Below are 22,375 nucleotides of genomic sequence, written 5' to 3'. Positions count from 1 at the left end.
AAAAATATGCAATCAAATAATATCATAATCTTCATAATTAATATAAATAAATAAAGAATAAATAACAATTACTCATAAATCAACATATACATTTAGAGGGAACTCATACAGTCCTACCTCAACAAAGATGATCAAACTGAAAAGACTTATGTGAAATACTGAGGCAGTTTCTACAGCATCTTCTGAAAATTCCCATCCCTCCCTCCTAAAAACAATCCCAAACAGACAACGTTCAAGGCATTTGTGGCTAGACTAAAGAAAACTCTTTTTTTTTAAGCAATTTGATTTGTTCACATACAAAAAGGTAAAGCCAGACTCCAGCAGTTCACAAGCCATAATAAAGCTAATCATGTGGGGAGTTCAATTTACAGCCTGTGAAATATAAAGGCATTTATTCCTCAAGATTCACCCAAAACAACCCGTAGGCTACATACATAGAGAGCAGAGATTGGTAGGCGAGAGCAAACCGCATTTCTAGACCATGAACACAGCGAATACTAGCAAGAAAAACATCTCCCCTCCAAGGGGAGGCTTCCAACCACGAGACAAACGCGTACAGCTTTTCTCCCTTGTACAAAAAGAGATTGGCTCCTGTTGCGCCATGGTGGGGGGGGGGGAGAAGGGGACACAACGCAAAGGCGGGGGGGGGGGGTGTCCAAAAGGAGTCACAACAACGAGAGGATGGGGTTACCGTCACGCCACACCGAGAGAAGCGGAGACCACACTTTCACCGGGGATGGGCGCCCCCGGCGCGGGCGCAGGGTCGGAGCGCGCTCTCTCCGTGGGTCTCCAAGCGAAGGCACGGTTCGGGGGGCCGGGTGGAGGGCGCGCTCTAGCAGGCCGGACGCACCGGCACCTGCAGGAGGATCACCTGTCTGTTCTCGGACGGATGGCACTTGTTGATGTGCCTCGTGAGGCCGGGCGAGCTGTAGAAGGTGGCCGGGCAGTACTTGCAGGGGAACACCTGGGCGGCGTGCAGCAGGCGCAGGTGGCGCTCCTGGGCGCCCTTGCTGGGGAACGTCTCCCCGCACACCGGGCACAGGTGGCACTCGGCGGACGCACTCAGGCCCAGCACGCCGGCCGCCTCGCCGTCGCCGGCCGCCTCCTGGGGCACCTTTTCGTCGGGCCCGGGGTACAAGGCCAGTAGGTCCTCGGCCGGGGGCGCCGGCGGCGGCGCGCCCTTGGCCTGCAGCGCCTGGTGGTGCGCCAGCAGGTGCTTGCGCAGATAGGCCTGGCGGCGGAACTTCTTGGCGCAGTGGTGGCACTCGTAGAGCCCGTCCTCGGAGCCCGATTCGGACACGCCGCCCGGGCTCGGCGTGTCGCGGTCGCTGCTACCGCCGCCCGTCGCCTCCCGCGCCTCAGCCCGGGCAGGGGTTTCGGGCTCGCACGCGCGGGCGGCGGCGGGCGCAGGCCGCGGTTTGTGCCAGCGGCGATGCGAGGCCAGGTTGGCCGGGCAGCTGAAGACCTTGGCGCACTCGGGGCAGCGGTACTCCACGCGCACGATGCGCGAGCACTTGTGCTGCGCCAGCGCGAAGGGGTCGGCGTACTCCTCTTTGCAGAGCTGGCAGATGAACTCGCCCAGCGGCCGCGCCGCACCCCCCGCGCGGCCTCGCGGCGCCTCCACCGGACCCTCCTTGATCTTGAGCCCCAGCACGGGCGACGTGGTCACCTCGTCCTCGAAGTGCAGCTTGCGGATGGCTTTGGGCTTCTTGGAACCCGGGGCCTTGGCTACCTTGGCGGGCGGCTCTGCGGCCGCGGCGGCGGGGGGCGAAGGCCGCTTGCCCGGGGGCCGCAAGGCGGCGGCGGGGGGCAGTGGGGGGCCAGGCCCCGGGCCGCGGGCCGCCTCGGCCCCCGCCGAAAAAGCCGTGCCCATCTTGAGCTCGGCGGGCGCGAAGAGCAGCGGGTCGCCGCTGCAGGTGCCACCGCCTCCGGCGCCGTTGGCCCCTCCGCCGCCGCCGCCGCCGCCCACGAGCAGCGCGGCGGGCGTGGGGAAGGACTCGGCCGAGACGGGCGAGCCGAGGTTGAAGCTGCGCTCGAAGTACTTGTGCTTCTCGTGCTCGCGGCTCACGGGCCGCGTGGGGCTGTAGAGCGGCGCCGGGTGCGCGGCCTCGGGGTTGCCGAAGTGCGCGGCCCGCAGCCCTGGCGGGGGTGGCGGCGGGCCCGGCGCGCAGGCGAGCGCGGCGGCGAGCGCCGCATGGGCGCGCTCGGTCTGCGGCGGCGGCTGCAGCGGGCCCTGCCCGGGGCCGGGCGCCGGGGGCGAGGCGCGGGCGCCCCCGCAGCCCGGCGACAGCAGCAGCGCGCGATCGCCGTCCTCGCCACCGCGGATCCGGTAGGATACCGGCGTGGACTTCTTGCTGCGCTTCACCAGGAAGCCGCGGGGCATGTTGGCGTGGCGCGAGGGTGAGGGCGAGAGGCTGGCTCGGTCCCACCTCCGCGCTTGGCCCCGGCGGCCCTCAGTGTCCCCGGCGCATGGTCCGGGCGCGGCGGCGGCGCTGGGACTCGCGTGGCGCCGGGGGCAGCTCGGCCCGCCTCTGCGCCCTGCACGCGCGTCCCTGTCCCCGGGCCCGGGAGCCGCTCCCTTTTAACTGGGGGAGGGGGCCATTGTTCTCGCCTCCCGCTTCCCCCGGAGCCAATCAGCGCGCCCGCAGCTCCTCCACCCGGTCGGGTGGGAGGGCGACGCGGCGGCCAAAAGGGGCCCGGGACTCGGGGGTCGCCCGGTAGGTGCGGCAGATGTACCTGAGGGCGCGAGGCCCCCGCGCGCGCCTCTCGGCCGCCCCGCCCGGCGCCGCCGCCCCGCCCGGCCCCGGCACACGCCCGGCCCCGCCTCCCTTCACGGTCTGCTGCCCCTCTATGCGGAGGCGCACGTGCCTGGGCTTTGTGTCTCTCCTCCGGGGGGCTCGGAGCCGCCAAATGGGCCCGTCCATCAGCACGACAATGCTCGCTCCCCCCCCCCCTCCCGCGCGGGGATTACCCGCGGGTCGCGAGCAAAATAGCAACAAAGGAGAAGAATGGTCCCAAATATGTCAGGAGGGTTCAATCCGCGAGCCGGAGCGGAGGGGGAAGTTGTGCGCGCTGATTGGGTAGGGGCGGCGGTGGGCAGGGGCGGGGGAGATCGGAGCGCGGCTGCTGGGGTGGGAGAGGGCTTGGGGGAGGCGCTGGAACTCCTGGTATTGGGAAATAATCGGGAATCGAAAATAGCTGCCAAGCAGGAGTCGCCCAGAACCCCGCCCGGGGCTGGGACTGAGGGGCCGCGGGGACCCAGGATCTAAGCGGAAACGGGACCCTGGACTTTCAAGTTTGAGTGGAGGGTCTGGCCTGCTAGCTGCAGCCGAGGGCGATGTCCGCAGCCGCCACGCGCCCGAGGGCCTCAGGAAGGTTTCTCTCGAGTTTGAGAAACAGTTGGCACTGCACTTCTTCAATCGCCTGCAGACACAGCGCTGGATGGGGGAAGGAGCAGGCTGGGTTCCAAAAAAACCTTGAATTTCTGAACTTTTTGGTTGTTGTTGTTTAAGCGCCCGGAGGCTCCGAGATTGGCATCATTGGAACGGTCTGGTCCAGGCCATTCGGAACCTCCGCGTCGCCCAGGGTTGGGGTGATTCGAGTGGCGTTGGCCAAAGCCCGAAACGCGCGGCCAGCCGCGTGCGCCCTAGTGAAGTTGGTTTCCGCTCTTCTTGCGCGGCCTCATGCATTTTCATTCGGAGCGGGCATTTTGTCTGCTGGTTGACATCAGATGCTAAATCAAGGGCTCCAATCAAGGCGCAGCGGAATAAAGGGGCCGCCTGTCTGGGCGCGGGGCCCCCCGGAGCCGTGCCCCCTTCACCTTTGTGAAGGAAATTAACCTCCCGCTATTGAGCGCCGGTCTCGGCCAATCTGGACTCAAAAGAGGCGCGTGCTGCCGGCCGGGGGGGAGAGGGGGGCAATCTGTCCTCTGAGGCAGGCTGTGGCCTCGGAGAGGACCGACCGCCTCCCCCCAAGCCCCCCGCCCACCCTTCCAACCGCGCCACCAGGAAAAAACAACAGTGAAAATCTACCCCCACCCCCACCCCCACCCCCACCACGCCGTTTGGACCCAAATCGGGCCCTTTCCCTCCAAGCTCTTCCCAGCCCCAGCCCTACCCCAGCCCCAAGGAAACACAAAAGCAGAATCTCCGGGAGTGGAGGGGTCAGAACCCCAAGAGTGGGTAGTGGCCCTGATCGCCCATCACTAGGAAACAAATTGCCAAGCCACATAAAATGTCATATGTTGTGAAGAAAATGTCACTTTATTGAAAGAAAAGGAAATGGGCACTTTTCTGTAAAGCTCTGTACACTCAGATTTTGCTGAATTTTGCTTATGTTTGATTCCACTGAAGGTATTTAATTGTTTTGGATTTTCCCTCTGAAAATACCCTGGCGTGGAAATGAAAGGTTTTTTTTTTTTTCTTTGAGTCCACATGAGTAATAAGTTGTAATGGAGACAGTTGTTAGAGTTAGTTAATCAAGGAGTTAATCAAGTTGATTAATCAAGGGGAAAATATTTGGTGATTTTCTGTTTGTGATTTTAAAAAAACTTATACACTGAAAACAGACTATAATGCAATATATTTTGAAAGCTCTCACCCTCATATTAAAAAATGCTAACTAGGATGAAAGTAGTCTTGAAAAAAGTTAGAAATTCTAAAATGACTTTATTTAAAATATATGTGTGTTTCAGTCTAAAAGTAACTGATGTTATTTCTTTGCTCTTTTGAGTGCTGATTAATACTGCTGATGAAATTAGAAGTGGGAAGGGGATTCCGGGACAGCTCTGGCCAATTTTATTTTCTAATCACGAATCCCATCTGGATTGTCCAATAATAGGGGGGGAAGGGGGGGTGGCCTGCCCGCCGGCATCCCCTACTGATGGCCGGGTATTTGGTTTTGCATGTGTAACACTCTTTTCATTCAACAGATAACAGGGAGAGTTAGTCACCTTGCGAATCCTTTAAAAAATGACAACACCCATAATTGTGAAGAGGGCGGGGGTGTGCGTGTGTGCAAAAACAAAACAAAACCCCTGTCTGAATGCAGCGAATTCAACAGGGCTCTGAATTAAGCTAAGAGAATCTATTGAACACTATTGAAATACCGAGATTCAATGGATCCGTTTCTTTTTCTTTATTTGTGGTTTCTAGTCTTGCCAGAGAAAATGAAATCTGCTTTCAGACAGGTATAGTCAAAACAAATGTAAACTTGAAAGGTCCGAGTATTAGAAACTAATTTCACAACCCAGGGCTGGGAAAGAACTAGGTTTCTCTTAGGGCACACACCAGCACCGTCCAGGGACATGCACCTCGCGCCCGGTCTTGGGTTTCCGTCCTCTTCTGCGTGATTTTATTTCTCAGAATCTGCGCGCCCGCGGGCAGGTGGCCAGTGAGTCGAGACATTTGCCTTCCTTTTGGAAGAGGAAAGCGCCACCACGCTGCGCGGAGGCGGCGGGCCTCTGCGCACTGCGATTCCGGATAGGGGCCGCGTGGAGCTGAGTTGGGGACCCCTGAGCGCTGACCTGCCCCTTCCAGGGGAGTTCCACGGGGGAAGGCAAGAAGAGGGATCCCAGGCAGGGTACTGTCCTTCCTAAGCCCCAAGCGACTCCCTTCCTGTGGGGTCCTGGCCAGTGCTGAGGAAAAACCCAGAGGCCTCTTCGCCCCTCTCCTTGAGGGGGTGAGTGCTTCCTCTGACCGCTGCAGAGCTGGAGGCCACGGCTGCTCCGACTCTCCTGTCCGGGAGCCCTAGCTTGCCGTCGGGGAAGGCGCTGGGGTTCACTGTGACCAGGAGTTAGCCCCAGGGAGTTGCTAGAAGCCCAAAGCTTGGAGCCAAGCGCTAAAGTGGGGAATTTCGGCCCAGGAATTGCCCCTTGATGTTCCTGGGTTCATGCAGCCCCTAAGAGGCCAGAAAGGAAGTCTGTCTCCGGGGTGTGTTTGGAGACGCCTCGGAGGCGCGAGAGGAAAGCGATCAGCAGCCCCAGCGCCATCCCGGGTCGGTTGCGTACACCTCTGCCGGATTCGCAGAGGCCCTCCAGGTCCGCGAGCCACGGCCAGACCTGGATCGCGCGTTCCCGCTGCAGAGCCAGCCGTCAAGTTCCGGAGGGACCCGCGCACCCCGGTGCGCCGCGCTCGCCGGCCGGAGCCGGAGACTCTTTGTATTTGCAGGAATGAGGGGCAGGCATGTTGGGCCCCCGGGGCACGCGAGAGCCACGCGCAGCCCGCCGCCGCCCTGCCCAGCCCGCTCCGGCCTCCGGGCACCTTCCGGGGGCCCCCCGCCCGCCGGCCGTCGCCTTTGTTCGGCACATTAGCATAAAGCTGCCACAGATCTCCCGTTTAAATAATTCCACACAAAAGGAGAGCGCATGAAAGAGGGCGGACGAGGGCGAAGCCGCGAGGCTGCGCCGTCCGCCGGGCGCGGGGAGGGACCGCGCTCCGGCAGTTCCCTCCCCTCGAGTTTCAAGTGCCCCCGGCAATCTGCCGCGCGCCCATTATTCCCCCGGGGCCCACGGGGTGGTGGTCGGCCGCCTCTTTCATCCTGCCGAGTGTGCCGTCGGGCAGCCGCACGCTCCCTTGAAGTGCCCTCGGGGGCTGTTTGTTTTCGCCTCGGGTGGGACTGTCGCGGCCTGGAGGGAGAGGGGAGGCGGGCCGGACGGGCCCCGGGCCGGGCGACTTGGAAGGGTGATGATACCCAAGGCGGGCGCAGCGACGCCCAGAAGTGTGGGAAAGTCAGACGGAGAGGACGAGGCCGGGGAGAGCTGGGAGGGCACCGAGTGTGGGGCGCGCAGGGGCGGCTCCCCCCCACCCTCCCCGATGAGGGGCAGCCCGGCTCCCCTGTCTCGGACAAGGCGGCGACAAAGCTCCAGCAAAACCGACCAGAAAGGCCCGGTGACTCCGACAGTCCCCTGTCCTCGCCCTCCCCGGGGACGGACGGAGGGACAGTCAGGCGCCTGGGGGCCGCAGGGGCGCACCGTCCGTCTGGGCTTCGGGGCCCCTGTCCCTGCTTCGCTCTTGGGTTGGGGGTCCGCGTTCCTCCTCTGCCCTCCTCCTCGTCCCCGCCTTCTTCCCTGCCGCCCCCATCTCTTTCTCCCCAGCCCCTCTCTGCCCACCTCGTCCCACCTCGTCCCACCTCTCCTCTCTTCGCATCTTTCACTGCCCCCCACCCCGCCCCGTCTCGTCTCTCTGCTCCGCGGAGTCTCGTCCACCTCTGACCCCCTCGGACAGTCCCGCTCCTCCCTCTTCCCGGTCTCCCTCCCGGCCTCCCCTCCCCTCTCTCTCCGTCACCCCCTCTCTTCGGTGCCCCCCTCTCTCCCCCTCCCTTCCTCTCCTCCCGCTCCTCACCCCCTCTGGCTCTCCACCCCGCACCCCTCCCCGCAGGCCAACGTGTGTTATTTTATTTGTCTAGAGAGAGCCTATTTGTTCAGTGATGTGTGGCCTCCTGGCCGCCTGCTTTAATGGGGGACGCGGAGGCTGGTTTCTGCGAGTATTAGCATACAGCTGCCGCTCCGCCCGGCCCGGCGCGCACTGTATCCCAGCCTTATCATCACCTCTTCTCTCAACCAGAAAACAATCAACAGCTCCTCGCACAAGGCGACTTTCGAGGCCCTCGTCCTGCTCCTTGGCTAACACTCAGCCGGTGCACCCGTGCTGGCGCGCTTGCACGCACGCACACACACACACACACACACACACACCCTTCTTCTGAGGGTAAATATTGATTGCCTGGCTTCACATTTTCTCCTCCGTACAAGGTTCCCTTTCCTCTCCCACATCATCTTCTATTTTTCTCTCTCCTTCTTGGGATATTTGGGTAGCATCTCAGGAGCCACTTTGGGGACGGAGGTGGCCGCGAGTTAGCAGAAACCTACCCGTGTCAGGAAATTACTAAAGGCGTCGTGAGGCATGGTTGTTCCTTGTGATATGGGGAGAATACAAAGGAGGAAATGTAACTTTGGTGTTTTCTTGTCCATATTCTTTGTCCAAAATTAGAATTACAAGATTGGGTAGGCTTAGAGCTCAAGACTCCCCGCTGAGCTGCACAAGCTGAACCTTATGGGGACTTTTCAGATTCAGTCTCTGTGGAAGCTCTGCCACAGAGCTTCAGATTTAGATTTAGAGAATTCTAAAGATTTAGAGAAGTCCAAGTACTTGGTGTGTCTGGAACCCTTTCCTTTGCCAGGATTTAGCATCATTGAAGAATAAATATCTTTATTCTCTAGAAATCCTTAAAACAGCCAGTTTCAAATTACGATCAACAAGTCTTGGGTTCACCTATTCTTAAACAAACTGTTCCTTAGTCATACAATGCTTGTCTGCACACATATGCTAAAATTCCTACCTTGATTCAGGAAATTACTTCCTGAATATAGGACAGTGATTAGTAACTTCATCCCATACACTTTGTAGACTAAATTATATTCTAGACATTTTCAGACCTGCCATGATATGTATGGGGCCCCAAGATTACTTTTTAAAAGGCAGCAGAGACAAACTTAACCATAAAATTTATGCATGGTTTGACATTAAGGTTGGCACTGTCATATAGGGTCACTTTTATGTGACTAGAAGCTTTTTAACGGTAGTACTTGGTCACAGAAATCATCACCAGCTATCCTCTGTTGTTCTGTTCATCTCCACCCAAGGTCCCAGGGCCTGTCACAGAAACTCACTCCATTTACTGATGACTTTGATCCAGGGCCTCTCAGAGAAAGGGGAAAGCGGGGAAAGAGAGAGTTTCTTGAGCTAACTCTTTCACAGGCTCTGAAACATGGTTCCATGTGTGTTGAGCTTGCAGTTTGAAGAGGGAACTAGTATTGACTGTTCCCCATATGAACTGCACAGTTTATACCATATGGTAGGCGCTGGGCCCTCCCTCTGAATGACCCCTGTCCTTGTGTAAAGCATATTTGTGTGGGAATTAATGGAGTTTGTTGCTTGCTTTTGCCTGCTTTAGAAAAATCAGAGTCTGGTGTTCCAGAACCATTTTATTTTTTGAGAGGTATTAGTTTATTAATGGGGGATAATTCTGTAATGACTTACCCTCCAAGTAGCTGTGTAGTCATTAAAATTGCTCCAGTTTTTGCTAAATGTTAACATAAATACAGAAGAAGAAAAAAAAAAGAATGAAAACCGAAAGCTAGTTTTAACCTCTGCTGGTCAAAAATTCAGACACAAATGATGTCACACTATCTGCTTAAAAGATATCCAAATAAACAAAATCAGTCTTACCTGTTGTTTCTGAATCCACGTGATTTCTGGAAGGCATTTAATGTGCTTTATTTATGGGAAAGTGGGCTACTGACCCACATTACAGGTAACGGGTACCAGAGGACCCCACTGCCAAGCAACAACACGGCGAGTCAAAGGAAATGATCCAGATTAACCTCCCACTGCCGTTTCCTACTCTAAAACGTGGGCCTGAGCCTGCGTTGATCTGCCAGTTTTTTCCTTGCATTTATATGCCTAATCTGAAACAGGAAGTAGAAATGTAATATACAGGTCGTGAGAGCAGGCCCCTCGTTTCCAAACTCCCTGTAAGCTTGTCTATGCAACCATTTCCGATGTTGGATTATAGAGATAATTTCACCGCGTCTGTATTCCTAATTTTCCATCCTGGGTATACGATTTTCTTTTATCACCCACGTGACCAGGTAAACATGTAAAGGACTAACAGTATGGGCGGCAGGACTTTTCAGAAAATCAAACAGAATCATGCCCAAGGTTTAAAAAGAAAAACAAAACAAGTTTTGCACACTAACGGTCTCATTTTATTGCTAAACTGGGTTATTCTGGCCAGGAACACGCCTGGTGTGGGTAAAGCCTCTCCGTGCCCCAGAATCGAGTCGCACCGCCGCGCGCCACCTACTGGGACGATAGGAAACTACAGGCATCTGGTGGCCGCAGAAAAGGATGGTGCCCGGCGGTCCAGCCAGGTTTCCTGCTTCTATGGAGCACTTCCCGGAACGACACGAGTGGAAACGATCACGTGGAGGCGGTGGCTGCAGCTAAATGATGCCCGGCCACGCGTACATGGGCAGGTGGTAATGATTGTAGTGCAGGTAGTCAAGGATGCTCTTCTCCACCAGAGGCCTGTAGATGGTTTCCTGGAAAACTCTTTTGAGGTAATCCCTGGGCTTCTCTGGCAGGTTGATTTCCTCATCTTCGATCTGACGGGCTAGCTCTTCCATAGAAGGAAGTTTTTCATCCTGGAAAATAGAGTGAGATGACAGATACTGATATTACTAGGGCTGAGTGCCTCAATATTGTTTGTTTTTTTTCCTAGATTAAAAAAAATTAAATTGTGGCAAAACACACAGCATAAAATTTACCACTTTAACTATTTTTACTTGGGCTGAGTGCCACAATATTGTCTTTTTTTTTCTAGGTTAAAAAAATTAAACTGTGGCAAAATACACACAGCATAAAATTTACCACTTTATTTTTAAGTGTCCAACTCAGAGGTGAAAAGGACCTTCATGTCGTCATGCAGCCATCAGCACCATCCATTTCGGCACATTGGTGTGTGAGTGTGAAGTGGCTTCAGTCGTGTCCGACTCTGTGTGACCCCATGGACTGAAGCCCTCCAGGCTCCTCTGTCCATGGGATTCTCCAGGCAAGAATACTGGAGTGGGTTGCCAAGCCCTTCTCCAGGGGATCTTCCCCAGCTAGGGACTGAACCCGAGACTCTTCTAGCTCCTGCATTGGCAGGCAGCTTTTTTTTTTTTCAACCACTAGCGCCACCTGGGAAGCCCTAGAATAATCAAGTTAGCTCTAGTTTACCAGAGTGGGTAGCCATTCCCTTCTCATTCTCCCAGGTTGTCCCTACTAACCATCTCCTGCCCACCCTAGGGTCTTTCGTTGAGGCATGCAAACTCTTAGTTGCAGCATGTGGGATCTAGATCCCTGACCAGGAATCAAACCCAGGCCCCTTATATTGTGAACACAGAGTCTTAGCCACTAGACCACCAAGGAAGTCCCCACACTTCTGCTTTCTCTATGATTTGACTTTAGGCATTTCCTGTAAATGGAATCAAACACTAGTTCTCTTTTTGTGACTGGCTTAGTTCGCATACCATAATGTCTTAAGAGTTCAGCAAGCATAGTAATTTTAAGCTCTTAATTTTCAGATAAAAATGATCTGTAGATCAGGGTTTTTTTAAAAAATAAGAAAGGTGGTGATTAAACATTTTTAGTTGAAAACTTCTAGATGGTTTACTTTACAGTCCCCAAGCAATAGGATTTTTAAAACCTAAACTAAATTCTTAGTAAAGGCAAATTTCACTGCTATCTTTAAAGGTGTGGGGCTCAGAGAGAATAAAGCTATTTGCAGTTGAGAATCACACACTGTGCATATTTATAATATAGTAGAGATTTCCCCAACATTTTATTATAAAAAGATTCAGACATAGAGGCAAGTTGACAGAGTGATGCACTTGGCACTCGGATATACACTATATGGTTTCTATGGTTACCATACTTGTTTCATCACCTATCTGCCCATTTATAGGAGGATTGTTGAATAAAGCACTTCATTCATAAAATAAAAATAACTTTAAAAGGGACTTCTCTGGCAATCCAGTGGTTAAGACTCAGGGCTTCCAATGCAGGGGACATGGGTTCAGTCCCTGGTGGGGGAACTAAGATCCCACATACTGTGTGGGTAGTAAAGCCAAAAGGAAAAGCACTTCACTGAGATTTGAGCTGTGTGCTTTCTGAACACTCCAGTAATTGAAAATTACCCTAAAGGAAGATGGACTTTGATGATGTATTTACTTGACCTTCCAATAATTCTTTTTTATTTTTAACAGCAAAAAAAAAAAAAAAAAAAAAAAAGTGGATAACTTGCAGAGTTCTACTGGATCATTAATTTATTAATAGTAAGAACTTACAGGTAGAAAAATAGATTCAAACTATATGGAGACATACAGTAATTATCACTTAGTTATATAAGTGAGACACTGCCGGGCATGGGGATTATACACATATCACTTGGAAGAACCATCTGTGGGAGGCCAGGACCCCAAATCGGATCAACAAAGATGGGAGAGAGAAAGAATGGCAAGTGGTGCCCAGAAGTAAATATTAGAGGCACCAAGAAACTTGAGTGCCTGAGCACGTAGAGCTGAGGTTGGTTCTTTCTTCCTTAATTTTCCAGATAGATTGTATCAAATATAGTGAATATGCAAAAATTAGAGGAGACTTGGGACTCATGAAGGACGCTGTTCTAACTTTGGGGTGAAAAGTGAAGTCAAGTGAAAGTTGCTCAGTTGTGTCCGACTCTTTGAGACCCCATGGACTATCCAGTCCATGGAATTCTCCAGGCCAGAATACTGGAGTGGGTAGCCTTTCCCTTACTCCAGGGCATCTTCCCAACCCAGGGATCAAACCAGAGTCTCCTGAATTGCAGGCAGATTTTTTACCAGCTGAGCCACCAGGAAAGCCCAAGAATACTGGAGTGGGGAGCCTATCCCTTCTCCAGCGGATCTTCCTGACCCAGGAGTCAAACCAGGGTCTCCTGAATTGCAGGCGGATTCTTTACCAACTGAGCTACCAGGGAAGCCCAACATTGGGGTAATGGTGTAAAGTCACAAAATGGAACTCTCAAACTTCTGGAAGACAAATAATACTGCTCTAGGTTGTAAACTCATGTTTTGTGCATTTGCCTCTCCGGTGTGCCCTTTCTCAGGGTGACTACCTAACCCCCCAACATGTTCATCTGTGAGCAGCTCACCTCACAGTGCCCGCCAGACAACACATGACCTCCTGTGTCTGGCTCCTTTCACTTAACTCAGTGTTCTGAGGTTTATCCACTTGTTAGAATGTATCAGCACTTCGTTTCTTTCATGGCAGAGTACATTCCATCCTATGGAGAGACCACGTTTGTTTATCCACAGGTCCCATGATGGACATTTGGGTTCTTTCTTCTGTCTTGTAATTCTGAATAGTGATGCTATGAACATTCATATACAAGTATTCATTTGAATACTGATTTTCAGTTCATTGGGGGTACAATGGCTAAGTCATATAGTAATTCTGTTTATAAGTTTTTAGGAGCCATCAAACTTTTTTTTCATAGCAATTGCACAGTATTTTTATATTCCCACTAGCAATGTGTGAGACTTTCAATTTTTCCACATCCTTGCCAACACTCAATATTTCCTCTTTTTTTTTTTTAACTGTAGCCATCCTAGTAGGTGTGAAGTGATATCTCATTGTGACCCTGGTTTTTGTATTTCCCTAGTGATTAACGATGTTAACATCTTTTCATGTAAATGGGTTTACTTTGGCTCTTAATTTTACTCCGTTGATCTCATGTCTATTCTTATATAGGTACCATACTGTCTTGGTTACCACTGATTTGTATTAAGTTTTGAAACTGCAAAGTGTGTGTCCATCAACTTTTTTAAAGTTTCTCAAATTGTTTTAATAATTTGGAGTCTTTTGCATTTCCATATGAACTTTAGGATTGGCTTTTCCATTTATAAAAAAAGAAATGGGGATTTTTATAGGCTTGTACACAATCTGTAGGTTGCTTTGCATAGTAGTCCTATCTTAACAATCTCTTTAAGCTTTTAAACTTGGTACTTTGGTGTTTAAATTTTTACTTTATGTTGGAGTATAGTTGATTTACAATTTGTGTGAGTTTCAGGTGTACAACAAAGTGAATCAGTTTGATATGATACATAGATAGATAAATAGATATAGATATATTCTTTTTCAGATTGTTTTCTCATTTCGGTTTTTGTTGTTTGGTCGCTAAGTCATGTCCGACTCTTTTGTGACCCCATGGGCTGTAGCCTGCCAGGTTCCTCTGTCCATGGGATTTTCCAGGCAAGAATACTGGAGTGGGTAGCCATTTCCTTCTCCAGGGAGTCTTCCTGACCCAGGGATAGAACCACCATCTCCTGCATTGGCAGCCCACACCCTGGGGACCCATGAGGAGGTGACACAGAGACATAGGACCTGCTCATTTAGACAGTCAGACCACTAAGCCAAGCCCCAGCCCTCGTCTGAGTAAACCAATGAAGCATCTAGAATGGATACTTGACGGAACATGTAAATTCCCCACAACTCTGGTAAGGACTGCAGGTGTTGGAAAAAAATAAAATTTCATAAATATTTTACTATTTAGATGGCAGAGTCATATTTCTTGCCAAGTACAGAGTCTGTGCAGTCTTCAGCCTCACTTGCAGTTAATCCTGAATTGCTTGGAGAAAGAAGTTTCAGTTTTAAAAGGAGCATGTTTAGGGACTTCCCTGACTCTCCAGTGGTTAAGATTCTCTGCTTCCACTGCAGAGCGCATGGGTTCGATCCCTGGTCGGGGAACTGAGATCCCAAATGCCACACAACATGGTCAAAGTGAATTTTTTTTAAAAAAGGCACCGACATTTGCAAAAAACTAAGTAAGTAAATAAAAAATAAGAGGAGTGCATCTGGATACCTGTTGATTTCCCTTGACACCTTTAGAACAACATGTGCACACAAATGGTTAACAGTCAACTGGCAGATGTGGACAGAGACCATACAAACGGAGACTTCATGCTCGGGGGCCAGGAGATACAGCCCACTACCTGCTGTCAGCCCTCACTGTCACGTGATAACGAAAGTACAGGTACTTGTAAAAGAGGGAAAGAAATCTGCCTCACATAAGAGATTTGAATAACCCACTTGCCCTGAAATATCACCATCTATGTTTACCGACTCCATAGTTTAAGTGAAGGACAGTTGGTTTTCAAAGTGAAACCATAAAGTGAGAATGTAGGGAAAAGTCTAAATGATCAGCAGCTTGTAACTCCTAATTTGCAAGGAATAACTCACATATCCGTTAATCACGCTTACCTCCTTGGAGGATAAGATTTGGTGTAACGCTTTCCGGAGATCAATAAAACGATCGTGAAAGAGGGCCATGCACCACGACTCCGTGAAGTAACTGGCGAGGGAAGAAAAAGGTTCAGTTAGTTGGAAGCCCTCTCATTACCACTAATAAAGTATTTACCTGCTTTTTTTTGCCTTTATAAATTACAGTTCTGGCTCTTTTGTAATCGTTTGCTCACGAAATGCCTCGCGGAACAGCATGGCCAATCAATTTTGTAAATGGATGTCCCTGATGTAAGGCCGGCTTCCATAATTACATTTAAAGTGGTTTAATTCAGAGCTGGGGCAAGACCCAGTGAAGAATCCTGATTTTATCAGAATTTAAAAGCCTGAAGACTTGTAAAGAACGGTGTCTCCATTATCTGCCCCCGTTTGAGAAAAACAGATTGCAGGATTAACTGAACTGCTGCATAAACAAATTAAATTTGGGGGAGACAATAACACAAATGTTGTTCATCATTAAGGTTTCTGGATTAATAATGACCAGAAAAACAGGCCACCCCGGTGTTGGGACACCGGCATGGCCTTCATGCGACTGCACAGACGCCTAATTGAATCTCTCTTCTGAGAGTTCTGCTGGCGGCCCTCTTTGCTAACTTGGCCCTGAAAAACTATCTGAACAAACGCTTTCCTGCATGGGGGATAGCATGGCCATCCTTTATTCACAGGGGATTGTCCCAGGTTTGCTGCATTCTTGGAAGAACCAAGAACCTCTACTGGTATTTGAACTCTTACTTCCTCTTCATGCTCAGAATCTCAGAATAGGAAATGTCTTCTGGGTCAGGCAGGCCCACTGGGGTGACCTGGGCTCCCCTGGCGTTCCTGGGACAGTTAGTGGACGTCAGGTGTGTGCCCAGGGGAAGAGAAACTGGTGCCCACATGCAGATGAGCACTGTTTTTTTCTGATATTTAAAAAAAATGCTTATTTGACTGCATGGGGACTTGGCTGCTGCGTTGCAACACTCGAGAGCTGCGTTGCATCATGTGGGATCTTTTGTTGCAGCGCCGGGACTCTCACTCTCTAGTTGAGTTTGCCCCGCAGCATGTGGGATCTTAGTTCCTCAACCATGGATCGCACCCGCACCCCCTACATTGCAAGGTGGATTTTAAACCACGGAACCACCAGGGAAGTCCCTGTTATCTGCAACGTGATGTTAATTCTTGGGAAGGAGATAATGAACCCAGGGACACCACGGCACTAAAGGACCAGGGCAGCGCCAAGCCCATGTAGGACCAGCCTGGCTCTCAGCTACACTGCGTGGTACCTACCACCTGTTTGCTTGCCCAGAATATGACCCAATTTCATGCTAAACCACTTACTTTTGGTTCAGGTCATATATTCCTCCAACTATTAATTCCACTAATATTGACTCCATGCCCATTCTGTGCCCAGCACTGTTCTGGGTACTTGGGAAACAGCAGGGACCAACACAGACAAACATCCCTGCCACTAAGGAGCTTATATCCCACTGATAAATAGGTCCATGTTCAACATGTGAGGGAGAACTGCTTGAGAGGAAACATAAATCAAGTGAGGATGGGCGACATCAGAGCAAGGCTTGCTCCTGAGACAGTGACTTAGCCAGCAAAGTCCGAGGGACGGGGAGTGAACCACCTGGGACAGCAGGTGCAAAGGTCAGGAGGCAGGAGTGTGCCCAGCCCTCAAGGAGGTGGGTGGAGATAAGCAGAGTGGGGTGGGGGCAGGAGCTGAGCTTAGGAAGGTGATGGGCCGGAAGGATGCTCCTGGAGGCAGGGGTCCACTCAGATGTGCTATGTAATCAATCCACGGCCATCTAGCTCAGTACTTGGGTGCAACAGCGTCCCACAGATGTTCACAGAACAAAGGAAGGAACAATGAATGCAGCCCTAGTGGTTAAGAACCCACCTGCCAATGCAGGTTAGATGTAAGAGACGCAGGTTTGATCCCTGAGTCAGGAAGATCGCCTGGAGGATGGCACAGCGACCCACTGCAGTACTCTTGCCGAGAGAATTCCACGGACAGAAGAGCCTGGCAATCTGGTCGCACAGAGTCTGATACAACTGAAGCAGCTTGGCACGCAAGTGCAAACTGCACACGGCATGGTATACACTCCACACTGCCTGGCCCTGATGGGTCTCTCATTAATAAAAGTTCTATTCAATAAGTAGGTGGCAAAATGCTGCAAAGTGTCCCAAGATGGGCAGTCATGCAAAGGAGCGAGCCTCACAGGGACAGGGGGAGAGCTGTGGGTGAGCCCAGGCTCAAAGGGCAGTCAGCCTGAGCCCTGGGGTGCAGAGGGAGGGCCGGGGGTTCCAGAGGGTGCTCGTGAAAACCTGTCAGCGCTGTGAGTGACTCAAGGTCACCAAATCCTGAATGAATGGAGTCGATGGAGGTTCTGCCTGGAGTTCTGACCCCCACAAACTCAGGCTGACCCTCCAACACCCGTCTGATTCCTGCAGCAAAGGCACTGATGTGGAGCCGGCCACCTGGGCAGGTATCAGCTCAGCCGGGTGATGCTTTGACACATCTCGGACAGTTGCTTCATGGACCAAAGCATCAGTGATACCCAAGTGCGTACACTCAAGCACAGCTTTGCCAGGATGGTCCCTCCCTCTTAGGTCTCAGCGGCTTCTAGGAAAGCTTCAGGGAATCGTAAACTCGCAAATCTCAAACTACTATGAGTACGTGCTAAGTCATTTCAGTTGTGTCTGACTCTGTGACCCCCACGGACTGTAACCCGCCAGACTCCTCTGTCCATGGGGTTCTCCAGGCAAGAATACTGGAGTGGGTTGCCATGCTAACCTCCAGGGGATCTTCCCGACCCAGGGATTGAACCCAGGTCTCTTATGTCTCCTGCACTGGCAGGTGGGTTCTTTACCACTGAGCCATCAGGGAAGCCCCTAAAATGCCTAGGTTAGAATCGAATGGGTGCTTTTAAGTTTGTTGCCACCTTTCCCACATAGCTGAGATGCGTCCTCCTCGCCCCGTATGTGTTTCCATGGCGGCATCAGCATTCCTAGTCACTTGGTTTGGGGGTTTGCAGCCACAGCCTTCTGCTGCACAGAAGCAGCTACCTTCTTGGTGTCAGCATAGCTCTTTTCCAACTGCCCAGGTGCTGCTCAGGTGCGTCCCCACTCAGCACCCTCACTGCTCCAGCCTCTGTGTTAACCTTTGGACTCTTTGTCATTTGCTTCCAAGAGTGGACTCTGGGGAAACCCACTTCTATTAGAATGAATGCAGCCCCCCTCCCCACCCGGGGGCCCATCATCTAACGCCCAGGTCTCCATCACTTCCATCCGGGAGGCTGAGCACAGAGGCCTGGGGAGCCTTAACCCTCTGTAAGGGATCAAGCTGGTCTGCACGGAGACTCGAGGGTGGAAGAGGAAGCTGAGGTTCCTGCATGTTTCCTGCTGCTGCTTTGGAGCTCACAGCCCCTCAGACGGCCTCCAGCAGCAGTGGCACCTGGTGATTCAACGACCACTATGCTCCTGACAGCCCAGCCAGCAGTTTACAGACTCAGGAGACCGGAAGTGGCTGTCCTTTCAGCCTCCCACCACTGCCTCCTGGGGTCAAGCACTTGAGGAGCTTGTCCAGAAGGTGATAATCTCTGCAACCAGCTGTTGGCTGCCTGTGTTCCAGGGTTCGTTTAGTTTAAAACTAAACCAACCGGCTGTCATCGACAGCTCCTTCTCAGTTTGAATGCAGCTTCGGTGGTGCCCTGAAGGCCACTTACAAGAAGGTGACAAAGTGCTAGCGCCCACACCGGGGAACCGGGCGTCACCACGGAGCACGTGGGCATGTTGTCTTAACTGTCATGCAGGCAGCACCCGTCACAGTCACAGGGGAACTGGAGTTCTGGAAAAGCCGCAACCCACTGCCTTTCCCAACCAACTGTGGGCTGTGGGGCTCCCAGGAGTCCTCGCTTCACCCGGGGTGGGGGCTGCAGGTGTGGGCTGGGGGCTGAGTCAGGGCACCTCCTGGGGGGCTGGTCCCGTTCAGACTTCTCCCAGCTCCAAAGCTGCGCTCACACTGCCCACTGCTCTGTCTGCTGTCTTCTCCCCGCGGTGAGGGTCTCAGGCTCCCTCCAGACACCTCCCACCCTGGCCCTCCTGCCGGTGGGCAGCCCCGAGGACCCATATGCACGTCTTCACCTCCTCCGGTGCCATCCATGCTCAAGTCCACATAGACCTCCTCTGTGGAGCTGACTCAGCGCTTGAGGTTTCCACCCACTTCAGTGTACAGAGCACTCCTGTCGGTGCAGGAAAGTGCCCCAGGGTGTGTCTTGACCTCTAATGCAAGGTGGGCAGTGTGTCCCCATGGTGTCCAGCACAGGCTGGCCCTCAGGGGGGACTGAAGGAGCAGGTGAGGACACCTGGGACCGCTTCTCCCCTCACCCCCTCCGTGGAGCGCTTCTGCACTAGGGCAGTGACCCCGTTTAGGGTGGGCGAGAGCGGGGGTTTAGAGAGGCACAGACCCCTGTGGAGTCCTCAAAACCAGCCTAGAAATATGGCAGCAGCCTTCGCTCTAAAAATCAGGAAAACTTTGAATTTAACCTCAAAGGATGAGGACAGTGAGTCAAACGAAGATCATCTCCTTTTGATATCAGGATGTTAGAAAGAAGTTTTATTTTATGAACTTGTAAATCTAGTTTTCCTCCCCAACTGAATGACTTCTGTGCTTCAGTTTCTTTCCTTCTCTGTAGAAAGGAGAGGGGCTTCTGGAATCCTTGCCAAGGCTGGCTGGAGTGGGGGTGCGGTCTGCATTAATGACCCCAAGAACTACGGATGATTGGCGTTAGTGGTAGGCTTTGGGGAAATGTATACTTCCATGAACAATGTGAATTTTAAAAAAATAGAGGGACTTCCCTGATGGTCCACTGGCTAAGACTCCAAGCTCCCAATGCAGAGGGCCCAGGTTTGATCGCTGGCCAGGGAACTAGATGCCACATGCCACAAGTTAATGCTCTCACATGCCACAACTAAGACCCGGTGCAGCCAAAGAAGAAACAATTTTTAAAATTAAAAGAAATAAAATATAGCAACTTCTTTCCCAATTTACAATCAAAAAGGGAAGACTAACAGGACCACTGAGTCACCTTCATAGTTGGTGGCCTCAAAGTCTTCAGGAGACACGGCCGGGTAAGAGCAAGGCTATACCACGGCTTCTAAGTGGCTATGCAGATTGGGGTTCCCGCATCACTAAATGCATTTTTAAACATCTGTGAAAAAAAGCTTACATAAATTCTCCAGAGCCCAAACAGAAAACATGACAGTCTCTGTTCATTTTGCAAATGGTTGTCCTGGTTTACTGGGGGGAGACTTAAATTCTCCATCACTTTTGCAAATGATCCACTTTTCCCAGAAGGCCCAGAAAAGGTCAACCCATGGAACTGAATTAACCATTCTGGTCGATGTGGTCCAATCATTAAGGAATTGATCAGACTTCTCCAGAGCTCAACCTCATCTGGTCATTCAACCTCGTGGATCGACACAGTCACATCAATGGGGTGGGGACCTGGTAACCAGCCCCGCCACAGGCAAGGGGAAAAGACGGACTCAGCAGACTCAGCCCCAAGGCCAGGGCCCTTCACCAGAAGTAGGGAAGGAGAGTTGCAGGAGAGCAAGGCCCATCTGGAAATGCCAAACCATACCACTGCGAAAAGGGAGGGAGTGGGCAGAGAAGAAATGCACTTCTCTCTCCAAGATCCTCTTTTTTTTTTAAATGAAAAGCATTCTAATTTTATCTTGTTGTGATAATTGTCAATTTTTGCTTTGGGACCTGATAAGAGGGTTCCCAGCTGCCACTCACTTACATACAGTTTATTTGAGCCAGAAACTCGCCTAAGCATTGCCTTTTCTCGTGGGGGAGGGGGGGGAGGTGGGGGGACCCGTAGACCTTCCCGGGAGTGCGATGTTCTCATGGAAATCTCATGATGCTCTCGAAGGTGCTGCCCCTTTCCTGTGTGGACAGCACCTTAGACGCAGGGCGGGGACAGATATTCTCCTTCTACAAGGAGGCTGGGGGGGCTGGGAGGGGGCCTTGGCCCTCTCATGGACACTCCACACACAGAAGGAAGGAAGTGCAAACAGACACCCCGGGGGCCAGGTGTGACCTGGAGAGGTGAAGCAGTGGCCCCTGGCCCCAAAGGGTGCACACTGTGGGGGACGTGTGGGGGTGTGGGGGCGGGGGATCGGGGTTGGGGCGGAGGGCCAAGTGAGCCATCTGCATCCTTCCGGTCACTGCATTTCCACGTCCCCTCCTCTTAGGCAACTGTTTGCCAAACTTCAGCCTCTAGGGAACCCATCAGTTTTCACATAGTTTGCATTATTCATTTATTCGAAAATGACCCTTGGATTGATTTGCTTTTTTTTTTAACAGAAAGAATGTCCACTGTCTTGTTCTAAGCAATCATACCTATGAAAGCGTGGGTCTGATATGAGCCTTACACTTGTCTTATTCTTATTGAAATGACTCCATCATTAGTCACATGTGTGCCTCTAACTGCCTAAAGCACCCCGCCTGCCGCCGGTGATGCTGTTTTTCTCTTACTGGATGGTGGAGGCACCTCGGCTGGGGACACAAACTCACAGACACTGTACTGAACAGTTCCTGTGCATTATCTCATGTCATTGTGAGTCCAGTCCTCTAAAGTGGGGCTTGCTGGCCCATTTTACAGGTGAGGAAATAGATTTGGAGAGGTTAAATGACCTGGTGTCACACAGCTAACAAGTGGCTGAACTGGGTTTTAATCATAATTCTGCTTAATCTGACAGTTTCAGCTCTGGACAACTGCACAATCAAATGTCATTTCCTGAGCCTTTCTAGCAACTTTCTGAATCACCCCAGTTTCCCTGGTATCCCCTGCATTAGCCAAGATTAAGTTTGTTTGCAGTTATAAAAATATTCAAATTAATCCTGCCTTTAAAAAGGCATGACTGTACTTTTTTCACATAAAGAAAGTCTAGGTGAGGTGTTCGGGGCTGATATGATGTTTCCTTAGAAATCAGATCACTGCAGCAACCATAGGGCCCTTGACCTCATGGAGCAAAATGGCTGCTGAGTTCCAGTCATCATAGAAATGTTCCCAGATGGAAAAAGGAAAACTGAGGGTCCTTCCTCTTTATTTTAGAAAGCATTCCTATAAATCTCATGTAGTACTTCTATTTATATCTTACTGGACAAAGTTTGATCAAATGGCTTCCTTGGCTACAGCGGAGCCTGGGAATCATTGTCATCTATTTTAGGTACAAAACAACACCCTATAAATCAGGATTCTGAAGCGCAAGGAGAGAACAGACGTCGTCCACTATGATACCCAATAAACTCCACAGCATCTACTTAAAAACCTTGTCTTAACGTTAAGTCTATGAAAATTGCGATTCAATTGTGTTAAATTGAAGTTCCCAGAATGAGAACATGTCTTTCACTAGATTCAGATCTGTCCCCAAATTAAACATTCTGGAAATACACACACACTATTTTCTGTACATGACAGTCACCTCCAAGCCCATGGGAGACCCTG

General features: G+C 51.5%; 2 protein-coding genes across 2 annotated transcripts in view; both read right to left on the bottom strand.

The window, feature by feature from the left end:
* Nucleotides 1-832: 832 nt before the first annotated feature.
* INSM1 (INSM transcriptional repressor 1) lies at nt 833-2,383 on the bottom strand. The gene has a single exon (XM_065919592.1). The coding sequence runs from the start codon at nt 2,381-2,383 to the stop codon at nt 833-835; it is 1,551 nt and encodes a 516-aa protein (XP_065775664.1).
* A 7,569-nt stretch (nt 2,384-9,952) lies between these two features.
* CFAP61 (cilia and flagella associated protein 61) overlaps nt 9,953-22,375 on the bottom strand; it is a 231,542-nt gene continuing 219,119 nt past the window's right edge. The window contains exons 26-27 of the mRNA XM_065921324.1: nt 14,838-14,928; nt 9,953-10,204 (exon numbers count right to left, since the gene is read on the bottom strand). Of these exons, the coding sequence (XP_065777396.1) occupies nt 10,004-10,204; nt 14,838-14,928 (292 nt within the window). The 3' untranslated portion in view covers nt 9,953-10,003. The remainder of the gene's footprint in view (nt 10,205-14,837; nt 14,929-22,375) is intronic.

This window comes from Muntiacus reevesi, chromosome 2, assembly GCF_963930625.1.
Source record: "Muntiacus reevesi chromosome 2, mMunRee1.1, whole genome shotgun sequence".
Lineage (NCBI taxonomy): Eukaryota > Metazoa > Chordata > Mammalia > Artiodactyla > Cervidae > Muntiacus > Muntiacus reevesi.
Note: the sequence above shows the minus strand (reverse complement) of the source record. Positions and strands in the feature narration are given on the sequence as shown.

Bases quoted from the DNA above. Each gene is read 5' to 3' on its own strand.
- INSM1 (XM_065919592.1), bottom strand. From the start codon at position 2,383: ATGCCCCGCGGCTTCCTGGTGAAGCGCAGCAAGAAGTCCACGCCGGTA.